At 33.4% G+C, this 16,880-nt stretch overlaps 2 protein-coding genes across 2 annotated transcripts in view; one reads left to right on the forward strand and one right to left on the reverse strand.

Annotated features, from left to right (window-relative positions):
- LOC119601966 overlaps positions 1-16,880 on the forward strand; it is an 86,384-nt gene that overhangs the window by 45,527 nt on the left and 23,977 nt on the right. The gene's annotated exons all lie outside the window — the stretch shown is intronic.
- LOC119601970 (glutamate receptor ionotropic, delta-2) lies at positions 6,488-10,953 on the reverse strand. Its single transcript, XM_037953276.1, has 4 exons — positions 10,078-10,953; positions 7,376-7,937; positions 6,946-7,320; positions 6,488-6,882 (listed from the first exon to the last, which is right to left on the reverse strand). Exons 1-4 carry the CDS (start codon positions 10,927-10,929, stop codon positions 6,488-6,490), a joined length of 2,184 nt encoding a protein of 727 aa, XP_037809204.1. The 5' UTR covers positions 10,930-10,953.

Consider the following 16,880-nt stretch of genomic DNA (forward strand, 5'->3'; position numbering starts at 1 on the left):
ATGTTTACATGTTATATACACTTTTCAGAATTAATATATGAAAGCATATCTTAACAGATATGATCATGAAAATAGCACTAGTGTAAGTGAAAACTTCACATTTCTTGTCTTCTCACCGTAAATCCATTAGACAAAGTAATGCAGGGTATGAGGAACGCAATTGCTGAAGTATTTTACATATTGGTCTAATCCCATGAACTCTTTGAATTTAACTAATCTCCACACACGCGGACTAAAAAGAAGAAGTTATTTCATAGAACAAAGATCAAGACCAAGGTCATTCAGATGAATCTCCGACAGAAACCACCTATGCTCCTATAATTAAACCCCATTGCACTATATCTTGTCTTTACAATATCAACTCATTTCCCTCCATATAGTCCCACAGTCACTCCATCACCACGTATCCTTTACCAGCATCTATAACAAGCACGTTTGTCGGGTCTTTGCAATATGAACTGATTTCTCTACAAATAGTCCCACAGTTACTCCATACATGATCGCATATGTTGAGTCCGGAACTTTTCAGGCAACTTATAATGAAATTGTAGCTTCATAGTTTTGGATTCCAACTCACCAATAGCCAGTCGTTTTTCTCATCTATTTTAAGCCTTGGCAGACTAGCGAATTTGGTAGAACATTAAAGTGATGGAAGAATTCACAAAGATAACAGGTCCTGACTTCGGACGTGGTAATTTGTAAGGCGAACAATCTTGCGGGCAACTGGTTTTAGTAGTTCCAGATAAGATAGGTTTTTATAATATCAACTCTGGAAGCACTATAAAGTGAAGATACTGACTTCGGACGTGGAAGGATTTCTAGCCCCAGCAGACTAGAGATTCTAGTATCACATTAAAGTGATGAAAGAATTCACGAAACTAGAAGGTCCTGACTTTGGACGTGGAAAATACTAAAGGGAATAATCTTTCTGGCAACTGGGTTCCATAGTTCTAGATAAGATGGGCCTTTATAATATCAACTCATTTCCTTCCAGGTAGTTCCACAGTCACTCTATCATCATGTATCCTTCTCACACACCAGCATCCATTGCAAGCACATTATCAGGTCTTTTCAATATCAACTGATTCTTCTCCAAATAGTCCCACAGTTACTCCATCCATGATGGTATATGTTGAGTCGACAACATTCAAAGTTTCTAGTATTACATTAAAGTTATGGTAGAATTCACGATACTAACAGGTTCTGACTTTGGATGTGGAAATTTGTAAAGGCAACAATCTTGCGGGCAACTGGTTTCCGTAATTCTAGATAAGATGGGTCTTTATAATATCAACTCATTTTCCTCCAGGTAGTTCCACAGTCACTCCATCATCATGTCTTCTTCTCACACACCAGCATCCATAACAAGTATCTGTTATTGCAATATTAATTGATTCTTCTCCAAATAGTCCCACAGTTACTCCATCCATGATGGTACATCTTAAGTTGGCAACATCCGAAGTAATTTATACCGAAATATTAGGTTTATAGTGCATTAGCATTTTAACTCCCGATTTGGAGTTCAACTCACCAATAGCCAGTAAAGCCCGTCTATATATGTTCTGGTAGAACTGCAAGTGAAATGACCCCGATGAGTCATTTTTCTCATCTATTTCTAGCCCCGGCAGACTAGAGATTCTGGTAGCACATTAAAATAATGGAAGAATTGACAAAAGTAGCAGGTCCTGACTTCGGTAGGTGATAGGTGTTCTGGTCGAATTGCAATTCAAATGACCCCATTGTTTGTAACATCTAGTTTTAGTCGTGGCAGACTAGAAAATCGGGTTGAACATTAAAGTGATGGAAGAATTCACTAAAGCAACATTCCCCGATTCCGGTCGTGGAAAGTTGTAAAGGAAACAGTTTTTAGGGCATAAATAAAAGTGAATTGTTTCTAGACAGAATCAACAAGCGGTTGCTTCCATTATAGGATAGGTCCTAGCTTTTACTTTTACGGTGGTCCATTATATCAATTAATGTTGTTTTTCTGGTTTTCATTTAACATGTAAGTCCTCGATCGTATATCAATTGAGCTAAAATAGTGGCAAAATACTAAGCAATGATATCTCCGGACCAAAATCTTCCTTTTCCCAATATGCAAAAATCCAATAAACGAACAAGTGATGATGTACTGTTTTGTCCGGAAGCGAGTCCAAATTCATCAAATTCAAATCAGTTTGAGATCTTGTGTTCTTCGTCGGTGTGAAATTTCCTGTACGACTTTTTACGAAATGAATCTGTTGGAAAGGTTGCAAAACTTGTCACGTTGAATTGTCATCAGTAATGGATATTGCAGCGTGTCTACAATAACTCGCCCTTGTTAGACCTTATTAGTTGATTCTTATAATATATTTTCAGATCTTTGAGGTTTATTTCGAACTTTTCATAGTAACTATTTAAGTTGATGTAACTGTTCTTTCAAACAATTACTTCTGCTACTCCAACACGAGAACTTTCATTTGTATACGCAACATTCCGTATACCACTTGGCCACAGATTTTAAATGGCACATAATGGTCCTATAATACTAGTATGTGGTCGAATAACCTTGTAAATCATACGTTATTTTGACACTACTCTCTCTACTGCCTGATATTCTCTATATGAAATATTGAATATCAGGCAGTAGACTTCAGTGATTCGTGTTAAATAACTCCGGACGTGCCCCCCTATGGAGGAGAATGAAAGAATGAAAGGAGTCAAAACTTTCTCTTGTAAGAAGCAGTTACAGACCGAAGCAATAACTAACGTATAATCCAGAAACATCCCATAATATAGTCGTGAAATTGAAGCAAAAACTATCAACAAAGTCTTGCGAAATTTCTGCTGCAAAGTCGGGTCAGACGATATAAGTTTTTATAAACAAAATTGAACCACCTAGTTCCCAACAGAACAACATAATTTCTTAAATTACACAATGTTTTCTTAGAAATTGATCAATTGGGTTAATTATGGAACGGTTTGTTATTGTTGTTGTTATTTCAAAACACAAACCACTTTACTACAAGTATATTACCGATTCTCATACCCCGCAATTCTTTAGCATTTAAAGTTTTGCACTAAATGCCGAATTAAGTCGTAAAATTTTAATTTACGATTTGTTTACAAAAATTTGCTGTGAATTGTGAATATTATTATTTGGGTTTTTGTTTGTGTTATTCGCATTTTTATTTGTTTCGTTTTAATTATTTTTCATACTTCAAAAACAAAAAGGCGAAATAGCTTAGTTTCGGTTTTGTTTTGATTTTATATTTTTTTTATTGAGTTCTACTATTCCAATGAACGAAAATAAAAATGTTCAGGCCTTCCATATCTTCCATGTCTATCTTGAGGCGATAGTAGTATTTTCTTGAAATTATGCTGCAGGCATCCATTAGAGGATCCTGTTTGTTTTTCCAACGTGTGCACAACACGAGTATTAAGTTTTTGCGTATTTTCTTGCAGCTACATGTTGCTGCCTGCATGATTGTGTTTTTGTTGTGTGAATGGTCGAGTAAATTTTTATTTTGTTTTGATTTTTTTCATTCGTAAACACTAGCACAGCAGTGGGCCGTCCGTCCGTCTGTATATCTTTCATTGAGTCTACGATTTAGTCAAGTTATTGTTGTTATAATTTTATGACTTGTCGTATGAGCGAATGTAAGACAGACGGACTGAGTAGTGAGTAGAAGGGGAAATTTTATATGTTTTTGTATTTCTTAGAAGTCCGTATGTCACGATAAAAAAATATCACGTTTCTTAGAATTGTTTACATTTTCTTATTTATTTTATTTTTTTGCTCTCGAAGATTTGTTTATTTTTGCAAACAAATTTAATGACCCGAAGTGGTTGTAGTACTTTAGAAAAGTGTAAACATCGAATATTAATGCTGGGTAAAGCAGCACATTCTTTGAGTGGGGTTACATCAATGTATTGCAAATGTAAACAATATATATTGGCCAAATTTTAATACCCTACTATTACCGGGTATCATCACGATCTTATCATTTTCCACGCATTCTTCATTCTGAAAAGAAGAATTATCCAAGTAAATGGCTGAGCTCTTAAGCCAGACGCCAGAGGATTGGTTTAAAATAAGTCGTTGAAGTTTTCACATGAGAAGCGGGGAACCTTCAAAAAGTAGGTTTGAGTTTTTAATGCTACTCCTCCCGTAACGATCTAACTAACTAACTAACTAACTAACTAACTAACTAACTAACTAACTAACTAACTAACTAACTAACTAACTAACTAACTAACTAACTAACTAACTAACTAACTAACTAACTAACTAACTAACTAACTAACTAACTAACTAACTAACTAACTAACTAACTAACTAACTAACTAACTAACTAACTAACTAACTAACTAACTAACTAACTAACTAACTAACTAACTAACTAACTAACTAACTAACTAACTAACTAACTAACTAACTAACTAACTAACTAACTAACTAACTAACTAACTAACTAACTAACTAACTAACTAACTAACTAACTAACTAACTAACTAACTAACTAACTAACTAACTAACTAACTAACTAACTAACTAACTAACTAACTAACTAACTAACTAACTAACTAACTAACTAACTAACTAACTAACTAACTAACTAACTAACTAACTAACTAACTAACTAACTAACTAACTAACTAACTAACTAACTAACTAACTAACTAACTAACTAACTAACTAACTAACTAACTAACTAACTAACTAACTAACTAACTAACTACTAACTAACTAACTAACTAACTAACTAACTAACTAACTAACTAACTAACTAACTAACTAACTAACTAACTAACTAACTAACTAACTAACTAACTAACTAACTAACTAACTAACTAACTAACTAACTAACTAACTAACTAACTAACTAACTAACTAACTACTAACTAACTAACTAACTAACTAACTAACTAACTAACTACTAACTAACTAACTAACTAACTAACTACTAACTAACTACTAACTAACTAACTAACTAACTAACTAACTAACTAACTAACTAACTACTAACTAACTAACTAACTAACTAACTAACTAACTAACTAACTAACTAACTAACTAACTAACTAACTAACTAACTAACTAACTAACTAACTAACTAACTAACTAACTAACTAACTAACTAACTAACTAACTAACTAACTAACTAACTAACTAACTAACTAACTAACTAACTAACTAACTAACTAACTAACTAACTAACTAACTACTAACTAACTACCTAACTAACTAACTAACTAACTAACTAACTAACTAACTAACTAACTAACTAACTAACTAACTAATAACAACTAACTAACTAACTAACTACTAACTAACTACTACAACTAACTAACTACTAACTAACTAACTAACTAACTAACTAACTACTACTAACTAACTAACTAACTAACTAACTAACTAACTAACTAACTAACTAACTACTAACTAACTAACTAACTAACTAACTAACTAACTAACTAACTACTAACTAACTAACTAACTAACTAACTAACTAACTAACTAACTAACTAACTAACTAACTAACTAACTAACTAACTAACTAACTAACTAACTAACTAACTAACTAACTAACTACTAACTAACTAACTAACTAACTAACTAACTAACTAACTAACTAACTAACTAACTAACTTACTAACTAACTAACTAACTAACTAACTAACTAACTAACTAACTAACTAACTAACTAACTAACTAACTAACTAACTAACTAACTAACTAACTAACTAACTAACTAACTAACTAACTAACTAACTAACTAACTAACTAACTAACTAACTAACTAACTAACTAACTAACTAACTAACTAACTAACTAACTAACTACATATTACATTCACTGGCCAGTGTCAACCCTAAACACAACTTTAAATTTCTAACCCTTTACCAACCCATTCTCCACCATTCCATCCAAACTCAACTCAACACAAAATGGAGTATTTTCTTTCCAGCCAAAAACTATTTACCAAAAACCCAACATTAAATGTATTTTCGCAATTTTTCGCTGATTGTCTATTATGTCAAGATATGACATGTTTCGTTAGTCCCCTTTTCCTTTATGATATTCTGTACTGTACGCTAACATGACCACTAAACAACACAATGTATTGGAGGACGAAAATGCAAAAAAAAATCTCTAAATGGAGGGTTATCATAAAAATACAATTCCTTTTGGTTTAATATTCTTGTTTACTTTATTTTTTCGTAACTTTCATTCTATTTTTGGCACGCAAATGTCATGCAAAAATCTGACAACGAAATTAAGTTTTTTTTCTATTTGCCAAACAAAGAAAAAAGGACAAAGAAAAAGGACTTGTGTTTAAAAAACTGATATTTTGATAGAATAACAGTTTATTTATGGAATCGAGGAAATTTAGTCCTTGCAAAAGCCTTTTAAACAAATTTGTTCATGTTGCAATAAAAGTGATGTTAAAGTTAATTTATTTTCATTTAATATATAAAACCAAAAAAGAATTATTTTTAAAACTCAATCACTTTTTACAATATTTTCACGATTATCTATAATTCTTCGTTTTAACGGTGTAAAACGTATGCCTTTCGATATTTGAACATCATAACTGATAGCAGCACTCCAGGGTATAACAATTTCATCTTCCAATCTTTCATAAGGTTTCTTTAATTTAATTTTCTTCGATTTTTGTGTTTTCTTTTGTTTCCTCTTTTCACGTTTCTTTTTCTTTGAATTCGCCCCCATAGTCTTATCAGTATTTAAAGTACTATTTTGATGTTTTTGCCAACAAGGTTGAATAATATAGAATGTCAATAATTCCCCCAGAAATAGTACTGTACTTATCATAATGCCTAGTATTAAAATAGCAAATGGTCCCTGAAGATGTTGTGTTGTTAGAACAATAACAATTTCTGTAAATTATAGAGATAATTTATTTTGAACTGTTTGAGTCTTTAAGAGCCATTAGCAATTACCTTGAAAATCTGGTCGCATTTTGTTAATACGATTTAGATATGTGTTGTTGTATATAAAATCGGTTTGTATTTTTTTAAATATACCAAAATCTCTCATATAACGTATCATTCTATTGAAATCATATAGAAAAGGGAATCCTGGTTTCATAATCATTTGCATGGGACTGGAGAAAACATTATAGGGAAAGGCATAGATATCGTCGGATAAAGCATTCTGTAGTATGTACATGCGGCTACTTAAAAGAACGCGTTCACCAATTTTAACGCCTTCCAAATTCACAGTGGTCGGTTCAAAGTCAGATGTATCATTATAATCGTCGAAAATCCACATATCCTCATCGTTTTCAAACCAATCACGGCTCTCTTCTAAGCCACCTGTAACAGATAAGCATTATGGATTTGTCTAATATATATAGTTTTCTTAACTTACCATAAGGTATGCCCGCCTCTTTAACTTCTTGTAAATTATCAATTTGATGCAGAAACCCTGGATTCGCAAACACCGCTATCAGTTTCGAGGTATATGTCGAGGTAAGATTTAAACCATATAAAGCCAAAAATATAAAGAAAATACGTGATGCTCCACATATTGGTCGCTCATTGGCCGAAACACATATTGTTACTGCCAAATTATTAATGCCCGTCAATGATAATTCTCTGGCATACAAAGGTTCTGGTAGGAAATTTACAAGTATAAACCAAGTGATCCAGGTCAGTATAAGCATTAATATACATGCTAACCAAGTCATATTCTTAAAGATGGCATATAGAGCCATCCAGGGAGGTCGCGGATCGGCAAGTTTAATAAACCATGTATAGGAATCATCTAGATATGTATCGGATACCCAAAAACTTTGTATAACATCGTTATCGGGATAAAAACCTCCCACTATAAAATCGCAAGATCTTTCATTAAGACGACCCAATAGACCAGACCAATTGCCGTCTTTCTCTTCAACACCACGACTTTCTCTTTCGCATGTTTGATTGATCTGGGGAGTAAATTAACAAAATTTAGTAATTGTAAGAATTTTTCATAAAAATGGATAAAATTATATTTGGTGGCCCAAAATATATATATATATATCAATCCCAGCAGTCTAATATTTCGTTGTGGCAATTACTCTGATTTCAAACCTTTAGACCAGAATATAGTTTATTTATCTCATCAAAGTTAAACCTTTACCTTCAAAGCAATATCAAGGAATATCAGACGATATTCAATGCGAGCTATGGAATTCAAAGCCCTGATTCAAGACATACTCTCCAGTGGAGAACTGAGTTAATGTTAAGAATGGATGCTCCTCATCGTGAGTTATATACTACAACTATATGTCGGTATCCCAAAATATATCCCCATTTCTCTGTTTAAATTGGTTTGAGAAAGATGTATAAATTTCATGTCCGAATGTCTCCAAACTGGTCCATGATGATGGGGAACTAAGAGACACAGGGATTTTAAGTTAACTCTTCGGCTGTTATTTAATTTTTAAGTATGATTCGGCATCGATGTTATTATTCACAATATATATGAGTTTATCAAGCCCGCAGGATCTTCAAGATGGTGGAAAAAGAGTATTCAAGACACTTGTACTCGGTGTTATCGCAAAGAAGATGTGCTATCAATACAGATAGTCTCTCGGGACTATAATTTCCTTGGAATGATTTGAGACCTCAGGGTAGCGTTTCGGACTTTGTCTTGTCCGGATTATTGTAGAGGCCGCTTCGGCTGCACGGATACCCCTCAGAGGAGTGTTTGTGGGATTAAGCATTGGAAATGAGTTGGTGTCAAGTGTATATAATAGGGATGGATGTAGAGTTATGAGGGCCTCACCCAACTGCATACTTAGAGTTCGTATGTCGGATGAATGAGATCAGTGCTGGGTTGAGTGGTGATGGATGTAAGGTGTCTTATACAAATGATACCAGGGGGCAGTAATGGTCAGAGATTAGATAGCTCGACTGAACCATGTACAAAAATTTCGACTGGCGTGTAATTAGCACACCCTGTGTCTGTAAAAGTTACACCGTGGAATAAGGCCAACACAGCAGTTCTTCACGTAAAGCACTTCAATTTATGACCTTTAAGGATGGATCTTACTCATCGTGAGTTAAATAATCCGATATTTATATGAGTGTTGGTGCCCTAAAATACATCTCCTTATTCTATCTTCATTGATTGAAAAGAATGCAAACAGTTTTGTAATCTAATGCCTCGAAATTAATCGCCTACAAGCCAAAGACTTTGGATCAAAATCATGTTGAGAGGGACGTGCGATACGGTGGGATTTCGAACCAAATCTCAGGATATCGTTCAAAAGTGTAAAACCATGCATCAGAGTTATCATACTCACTACGTACGAGTTCGTTAACTCGCAAAAACTAGTTACTAGAAACTACTCTCTATGATAGCTACTTGTAGCTATATTAGGCAGAGTTTCAGTACCCTAAGCAGCTCGAAGATCAACTAGTATAGAAAATCGTAAGCTGTGTTCTTGGTATTATACTTAATAACCTTTTTGGGTTTTAATCGATCCGGTATTAGCTTACGATCCAAGTTTTGTGGAGTTCGCATACCTTCCCTCGATCAGATTTTCCTTTGTATGGTTAGACAAATATGCTAAAGTTATATTTGTGCCTCAAGCTCTTTTTCATTAGTCAAAAGCGCAGTATCCCGGTATGATATTAGTCATTCCTAGATTAAGCATTAGCTTTGAAACTCCTACTATTATATTTGCAGTGTGGTAAGTGCATTGTTTTCAGAATCCGGAGACTCATGGTAACAACCCTCACATCCCACTTTTTCAAACTCCAAAGAGATGAAAACAGACCATCACTGCAGGTCGAACATAATTTAAGGTGATGTAATCTTGAGAGATTAGAGCCACTAGGTATATTGAATCATCCTGATTTTGGATGTTCAGCGTTGGCCCTGCATTCCTACTATTCAATGATATTTATGCAACGGCTTGATAATAAAACTGAAACTTGCGGCACTAAAAGTTTTGAATACATACATATCTAATTCTACAATATCCGCAATAGTAAAGGCATTTAGTGTATTAATAGTTCTATAACATAATCATGGGCCACCCTCCTTAATAAATACACAATATTGCATTTAATACTCACATTAAACTTCAGGCGACTCTTTATGAAACCAATAATTCTCAACTCCAATCCAGACAAACAATCGGCCTCAATAAACGGGGCCGCTATGGAAGCACACATATAAAATGTACAATTATTCAGTGTAATACTGTTCACAAACTTTTGCAATTGTAAATCTAATAAAGCTATATTCTCCGGTTTAAAACGTCCCTCTTGACACGTAGCAAATGATTTTATTTCCAAGTGTCGACACGATGTCTCATTATAATAATCCATTAACAGCACCGAATACTTAATTGACGAAGTGGCATACATCAAAGCCACACGATGAACATAGAAATTATATAACATTTCTTCGAAAATAAGACGTGCTGTTTCCATTTCTTTGTGATAATTATTGACATTATTATAGAGTATAATAAATCGGGCACCCGGATTCCAGGACAACATATTACTCACATTATTGCGCATTAAAGCCTTCAAACGTGTTACAGAATCCACAACAATTATATAATAATCTGCCAGTACTAGTTCTCTCTGAGACATGGGTATGCGTAAATATATCAAAGAATCCGATACTATGCGAAATTGATAATGCTTGTGTTTAGGTGGAGTTTCACTGATGGCCTCCATCATAAGTTTTAAGAAACCCTCTTGTATTTGGGCAGCTGGTGTGGACATATTAAAAACACTGGTCAAGACTATGTTCGGTGGGCGAGTCATAACTTCACGTTTCTTAAAGTAAATGGCGGTAAAGCGATCCAAACAACTTATCCCCGCCAGCCAAGTGCGTGGACCCAAATCAGTGGGTTTTTGCAAATAAATAACCATGCGAGCAGTTTCATTATCCGGATTTACAATACTCTCCACCATTTTCACTAAAACCAGCAAATATAGTAAAATTTCAATTGATTTCATCAACATCATTATGATGCTCTGAAGTTGTTGTTCTGCAAATCAACCACAATATTTACACTCTTCCGCTGTCGCAGGATACTAAATTGATTCTCTGTGTTTTATAGACTTTTATAATGCAATTTCATTTCGTTTCCTTTGTGGTTGCCTCCGGTTGTATGAACATTTTTGTCGTCGTCGTTGTTGTTTTTAGGTGCATGCCTCATTGTTTACTTTTGCCTGCCTTTGACCTGGTGGGCTTGTTAACGCCGTTATTTGTTTGGTCGTTCGTTATATACAAAAAAAAATGCAAAAGTAAAAAAAGTTACAATATTTACTTGAGATAATTAAAGTTGACGCAGAATTCCACAAAACTAAAAATCACGTCAGGGTGAATGAATTTGTTGTTCGTGTGTGTTGTCTGAAAAATTAATGAAAAAGGACTATGTAACATTTATATAAATATTTACCTTATAGAAAGGGTTCTTCATATAAGAGTTGTTAAGTAATTGCTACAAAGCAAGGTTTTTGCTATTGTGGGACCATAACATAGTTCCTCATATCATCTAGTTATTCCAAAGACAAACAAGTAGTTAGCATTTCTCGACATTTCTTTTAACATATACTTTTAAAAAACCTTGTACTAAAAGATCCGCAGTATATCTTATACTAATAACACATCAGTATATTTATTCTGTTATAATTTGTACCTACCTAATTATTTATTAATAAGTTTATTTTAGTTAAGTATATCTGTTCAGTATGACTTTTATATGTCCCATGAATTTAAGAAATTACTTCATTATTGGACCGATTTTGTTGATTATAAAAAGGAAACTTAACGAAAGCATATCTGATAGAATTACTGGCTGTTATCTAAGGTATTCTAAAAGCAGATTGAAACATACTGACAGATCAATAAGGTCTCGGAATAAATATATGTATATATACTTTATCAGTAAACTATATATCAAATCTAGCCTCGGACTTTTCTTGTAATGATTTGACCGGGAGTCAAACCAGAGTGCCAAATACTCAAATACCAGGGGACCTATAGTCTAGTCTAGTCTATAGTCTAGTCTATAGTCTAGTCTATAGTCTAGTCTATAGTCTAGTCTATAGTCTAGTCTATAGTCTAGTCTATAGTCTAGTCTATAGCTCTAGTCTATAGTCTAGTCTATATGTCTAGTCTATAGTCTAGTCTATAGCTCTAGTCTATAGTCTAGTCTATAGTCTCAGTCTATAGTCTAGTCTATAGTCTAGTCTATAGTCTAGTCTATAGTCTAGTCTTAGTCAGTTCTGTCTATAGTCTCGTCTATCGTCTAGTCTATAGTCTAGTCTATAAGTCTAGTCTATAAGTATAGTCTATAGTCTAGTCTATAGTTCTCGTCTATCGTTCTAGTCTCTAGTCTGTCTTATAGTCTAGTCTAAGTCTAGTCTATAGTTTAGTCTAAGTCTAGTCTATAGTTTAGTATATTAGTCTAGTCTATAGTCAGTCTATAGTCTAGTCTATAGTCTAGTATATAGTCTAGTCTTAGTCTAGTCTATAGTCTAGTCTATAGTCTAGTCTATAGTCTAGTCTATAGTTCTAGTCTCAGTCTAGTCTTATAGTATAGTTATAGTTATGTCTAGAGTCTAGTCTATAGTCTAGTCTATAGTCTAGTCTATAGTCTAGTCTATAGTCTAGTCTATAGTCTAGTCTATAGTCTAGTCTATAGTCTAGTCTATAGTCTAGTCTATAGTCTAGTCTATAGTCCTAGTCTATAGTCTAGTCTATAGTCTAGGTCTATAGTCTAGTCTATAGTCTAGTCTATAGTCTAGTCTATAGTCTAGTCTATAGTCTAGTCTATAGTCTAGTCTATATCTAGTCTATAGTCTAGTCTATAGTCTAGTCTATAGTCTAGTCTATAGTCTAGTCTATAGTCTAGTCTATAGTCTAGTCTATAGTCTAGTCTATAGTCTAGTCTATAGTCTAGTCTATAGTCTAGTCTATAGTCTAGTCTATAGTCTAGTCTATAGTCTAGTCTATAGTCTAGTCTAATAGTCTAGTCTATAGTCTAGTTTATAAGTCAGTCTATAGTCTAGTCTATAGTCTAGTCTATAGTCTAGTCTATAGTCAGTCTATAGTCTAGTCTAGCTATTCTATAGTCTATTCTATAGTCTAGTCTATAGTCTAGTCTATAGTCTATCTATAGTCTAGTCTATAGTCTGGTCTATAGTCTAGTCTATAGTCTAGTCTATAGTCTATTCTATAGTCTAGTCTATAGTCTAGTCTATAGTCTATTCTATAGTCTAGTCTATAGTCTAGTCTATAGTCTAGTCTATAGTCTAGTCTATAGTCTAGTCTATAGTCTAGTCTATAGTCTAGTCTATAGTCTAGTCTATAGTCTAGTCTATAGTCTAGTCTATAGTCTAGTCTATAGTCTAGTCTATAGTCTAGTCTATAGTCTAGTCTATAGTCTAGTCTATAGTCTAGTCTATAGTCTAGTCTATAGTCTAGTCTATAGTCTAGTCTATAGTCTAGTCTAGTCTAGTCTATAGTCTAGTCTATAGTCTAGTCTATAGTCTAGTCTATAGTCTAGTCTATAGTCTAGTCTATAGTCTAGTCTATAGTCTAGTCTATAGTCTAGTCTATAGTCTAGTCTATAGTCTAGTCTATAGTCTAGTCTATAGTCTAGTCTATAGTCTAGTCTATAGTCTAGTCTATAGTCTAGTCTATAGTCTAGTCTATAGTCTAGTCTATAGTCTAGTCTATAGTCTAGTCTATAGTCTAGTCTATAGTCTAGTCTATAGTCTAGTCTATAGTCTAGTCTATAGTCTAGTCTATAGTCTAGTCTATAGTCTAGTCTATAGTCTAGTCTATAGTCTAGTCTATAGTCTAGTCTATAGTCTAGTCTATAGTCTAGTCTATAGTCTAGTCTATAGTCTAGTCTATAGTCTAGTCTATAGTCTAGTCTATAGTCTAGTCTATAGTCTAGTCTATAGTCTAGTCTATAGTCTAGTCTATAGTCTAGTCTATAGTCTAGTCTATAGTCTAGTCTATAGTCTAGTCTATAGTCTAGTCTATAGTCTAGTCTATAGTCTAGTCTATAGTCTAGTCTATAGTCTAGTCTATAGTCTAGTCTATAGTCTAGTCTATATTCTAGTATAAAGTCTAGTCTATAGTCTAGTCTATAGTCTAGTCTATAGTCTAGTCTATAGTCTAGTCTATAGTCTAGTCTATAGTCTAGTTATAGTCTAGTCTATAGTCTAGTCTATAGTCTAGGCTATAGTCTAGTATAAAGTCTAGTCTATAGTCTAGTCTATAGTCTAGTCTATAGTCTAGTCTATAGTCTAGTCTATAGTCTAGTCTATAGTCTAGTCTATAGTCTAGTCTATAGTCTAGTCTATAGTCTAGTCTATAGTCTAGTCTATAGTCTAGTCTATAGTCTAGTCATAGTCTAGTCTATAGTTAGTCTATAGTCTAGTCTATAGTCTAGTCTATAGTTAGTCTATAGTCTAGTCTATAGTCTAGTCTATAGTTAGTCTATAGTCTAGTCTATGTATGTCTATAGTCTAGTTATAGTCTAGTCTATAGTCTAGTCTATAGTCTAGTCTATAGTCTAGTCTATAGTCTAGTCTATAGTCTAGGTCTATAGTCTAGTCTATAGTCTAGTCTATAGTCTAGTCTATAGTCTAGTCTATAGTCTAGTCTATAGTCCTAGTCTATAGTCTAGTCTATAGTCTAGTCTATAGTCTAGTCTAGTCTATAGTCTAGTCTATAGACTAGTCTATAGTCTAGTCTATAGTCTAGTCTATAGTCTAGTCTATAGTCTAGTCTATAGTCTGGTCTATAGTCTATCTATCTCTAGTCTATAGTCTAGTCTATAGTCTAGTCTATAGTCTAGTCTGTAGTCTAGTCTATAGTCTAGTCTATAGTCTAGTCTATAGTGTAGTCTATAGTCTAGTCTATAGTCTAGCCTATAGTCTAGTCTATAGTCTAGTCTATAGTCTAGCCTATAGTCTAGTCTATAGTGTAGTCTATAGTCTAGTCTATAGTCTAGCCTATGGTCTAGTCTATAGTCTAGTCTATAGTCTAGCCTATATTCTAGTCTATAGTCTAGTCTATAGTCTAGTCTATAGTCTAGTCTATAGTCTAGCCTATAGTCTAGTCTATAGTCTAGTCTATAGTCTAGCCTATAGTCTAGTCTATTGTCTAGTCTATAGTCTAGTCTATAGTCTAGTCTATAGTCTAGTCTATAGTCTAGTCTATAGTCTAGTCTATAGTCTAGTCTATAGTCTTAGTCTATAGTCTAGTCTATAGTCTAGTCTATAGTCTAGTCTATAGTCTAGTCTATAGTCTAGTCTAGTCTAGTCTAGTCTAGTCTAGTCTAGTCTATTAGTCTAGTCTATAGTCTAGTCTATAGTCTAGTCTAGTCTATAGTCTAGTCTAGTCTATAGTCTAGTCTAGTCTATAGTCTAGTCTGTAGTCTAGTCTGTAGTCTAGTCTTTGTCTATAGTCTAGTCTATAGTCTAGGCTATAGTGTAGTCTATAGTCTAGTCTATAGTCTAGCCTATAGTCTAGTCTATAGTCTAGTCTATAGTCTAGCCTATAGTCTAGTCTATAGTCTAGTCTATAGTCTAGCCTATAGTCTAGTCTATAGTCTAGTCTATAGTCTAGTCTATAGTCTAGTCTATAGTCTAGTCTATAGTCTAGCCTATAGTCTAGTCTATAGTCTAGTCTATAGTCTAGCCTATAGTCTAGTCTATAGTCTAGTCCATAGTCTAGTCTATAGTCTAGTCTATATTCTAGTCTATAGTCTAGTCTATATTCTAGTCTATAGTCTAGTCTATAGTCTAGTCTATAGTCTAGTCTATAGTTCAGTCTATAGTCTATTATTTTAAAGATTTTAAATAATATTCGTAGATCATCATCAAACAACTGGTTCCTCTAACACCACCCGCTGTCTAGTTTAATAATTTGCAATAATTTCAAATACAAATGCTAATTTATGTTTGTTGCTCATAAATTCTTATCGTTATTTATTTAAAATTAAACGTACAGAAGGAAAATGTAGTTATGTTTGCCAACAAAAAGCTGCTGACATTTTAAAGACACACACAACATTCCTTGCAAAACATTCCTTAAACAAATTTACATTCCTAAAGACTAGAATTCTAAGAAAACAAACAGAAGCTGCTGCAGTGGTTTCCTTATTTTCAATTTATTTAGTTTTTGTTTCCCGACTTCCTCTGTTGGTCGGCAGCCATCGTCGTCGCCATTCTCAAGGATAATGCTTAAGCTCTAGCTATTTCCAGTATGATTAGAGTAGTGGGTGTTAAATGTTAAATTATTTACAATTTACAACATCTTTAGTTATATTTAGTTTCTTTCTTTTTCATAATATTATTATTTTCGTTATTCCTCTACAAACTTATGGATAAATGTATTTACTCATACCATTTTTAAACAAGAATTTATATTAATATGCTGATTATTTTGTTTAGTTTATTAAGGATTTGCTTCAATGGTTTTTAGTTTGTATAATTCGATGGGAGTGGGTCTTTTTCCACATCCTTAAATGTTATTCTGTTGGTTATGTAGCTTCCTTGTTCGCAGGCCAATGCAAAATAAAATTGAATTTTGCGTTGGTGGCATATTTTATTCAGCTACTTACTGCAATAATTTGAAGATGTTTTATTTCTCAGATTAAGTATAAAGATAATTGAAAATTGCAAATTATTTTATTAAAAATATGTGCATTATAAAAAGCAACATTTATACATTTTTAGTAATTCTATTATGTAAAATTTTATAGAAATTAAATAATGTCAAGGCGATTAATTTTAACTAATCAGAGCAAAAAGTACTGTTAACAGAAAGGAGCGCCGAATTATGGACCATTCCTAGGCAATCTCGTAAAGAGCTACTTACTAACTTACTTACTAAC

This window comes from Lucilia sericata, unplaced genomic scaffold (assembly GCF_015586225.1).
Source record: "Lucilia sericata isolate MDLA Ls3-8-SP2 unplaced genomic scaffold, ASM1558622v1 Contig000202F_arrow, whole genome shotgun sequence".
Classification (NCBI taxonomy): Eukaryota; Metazoa; Arthropoda; class Insecta; order Diptera; family Calliphoridae; genus Lucilia; species Lucilia sericata.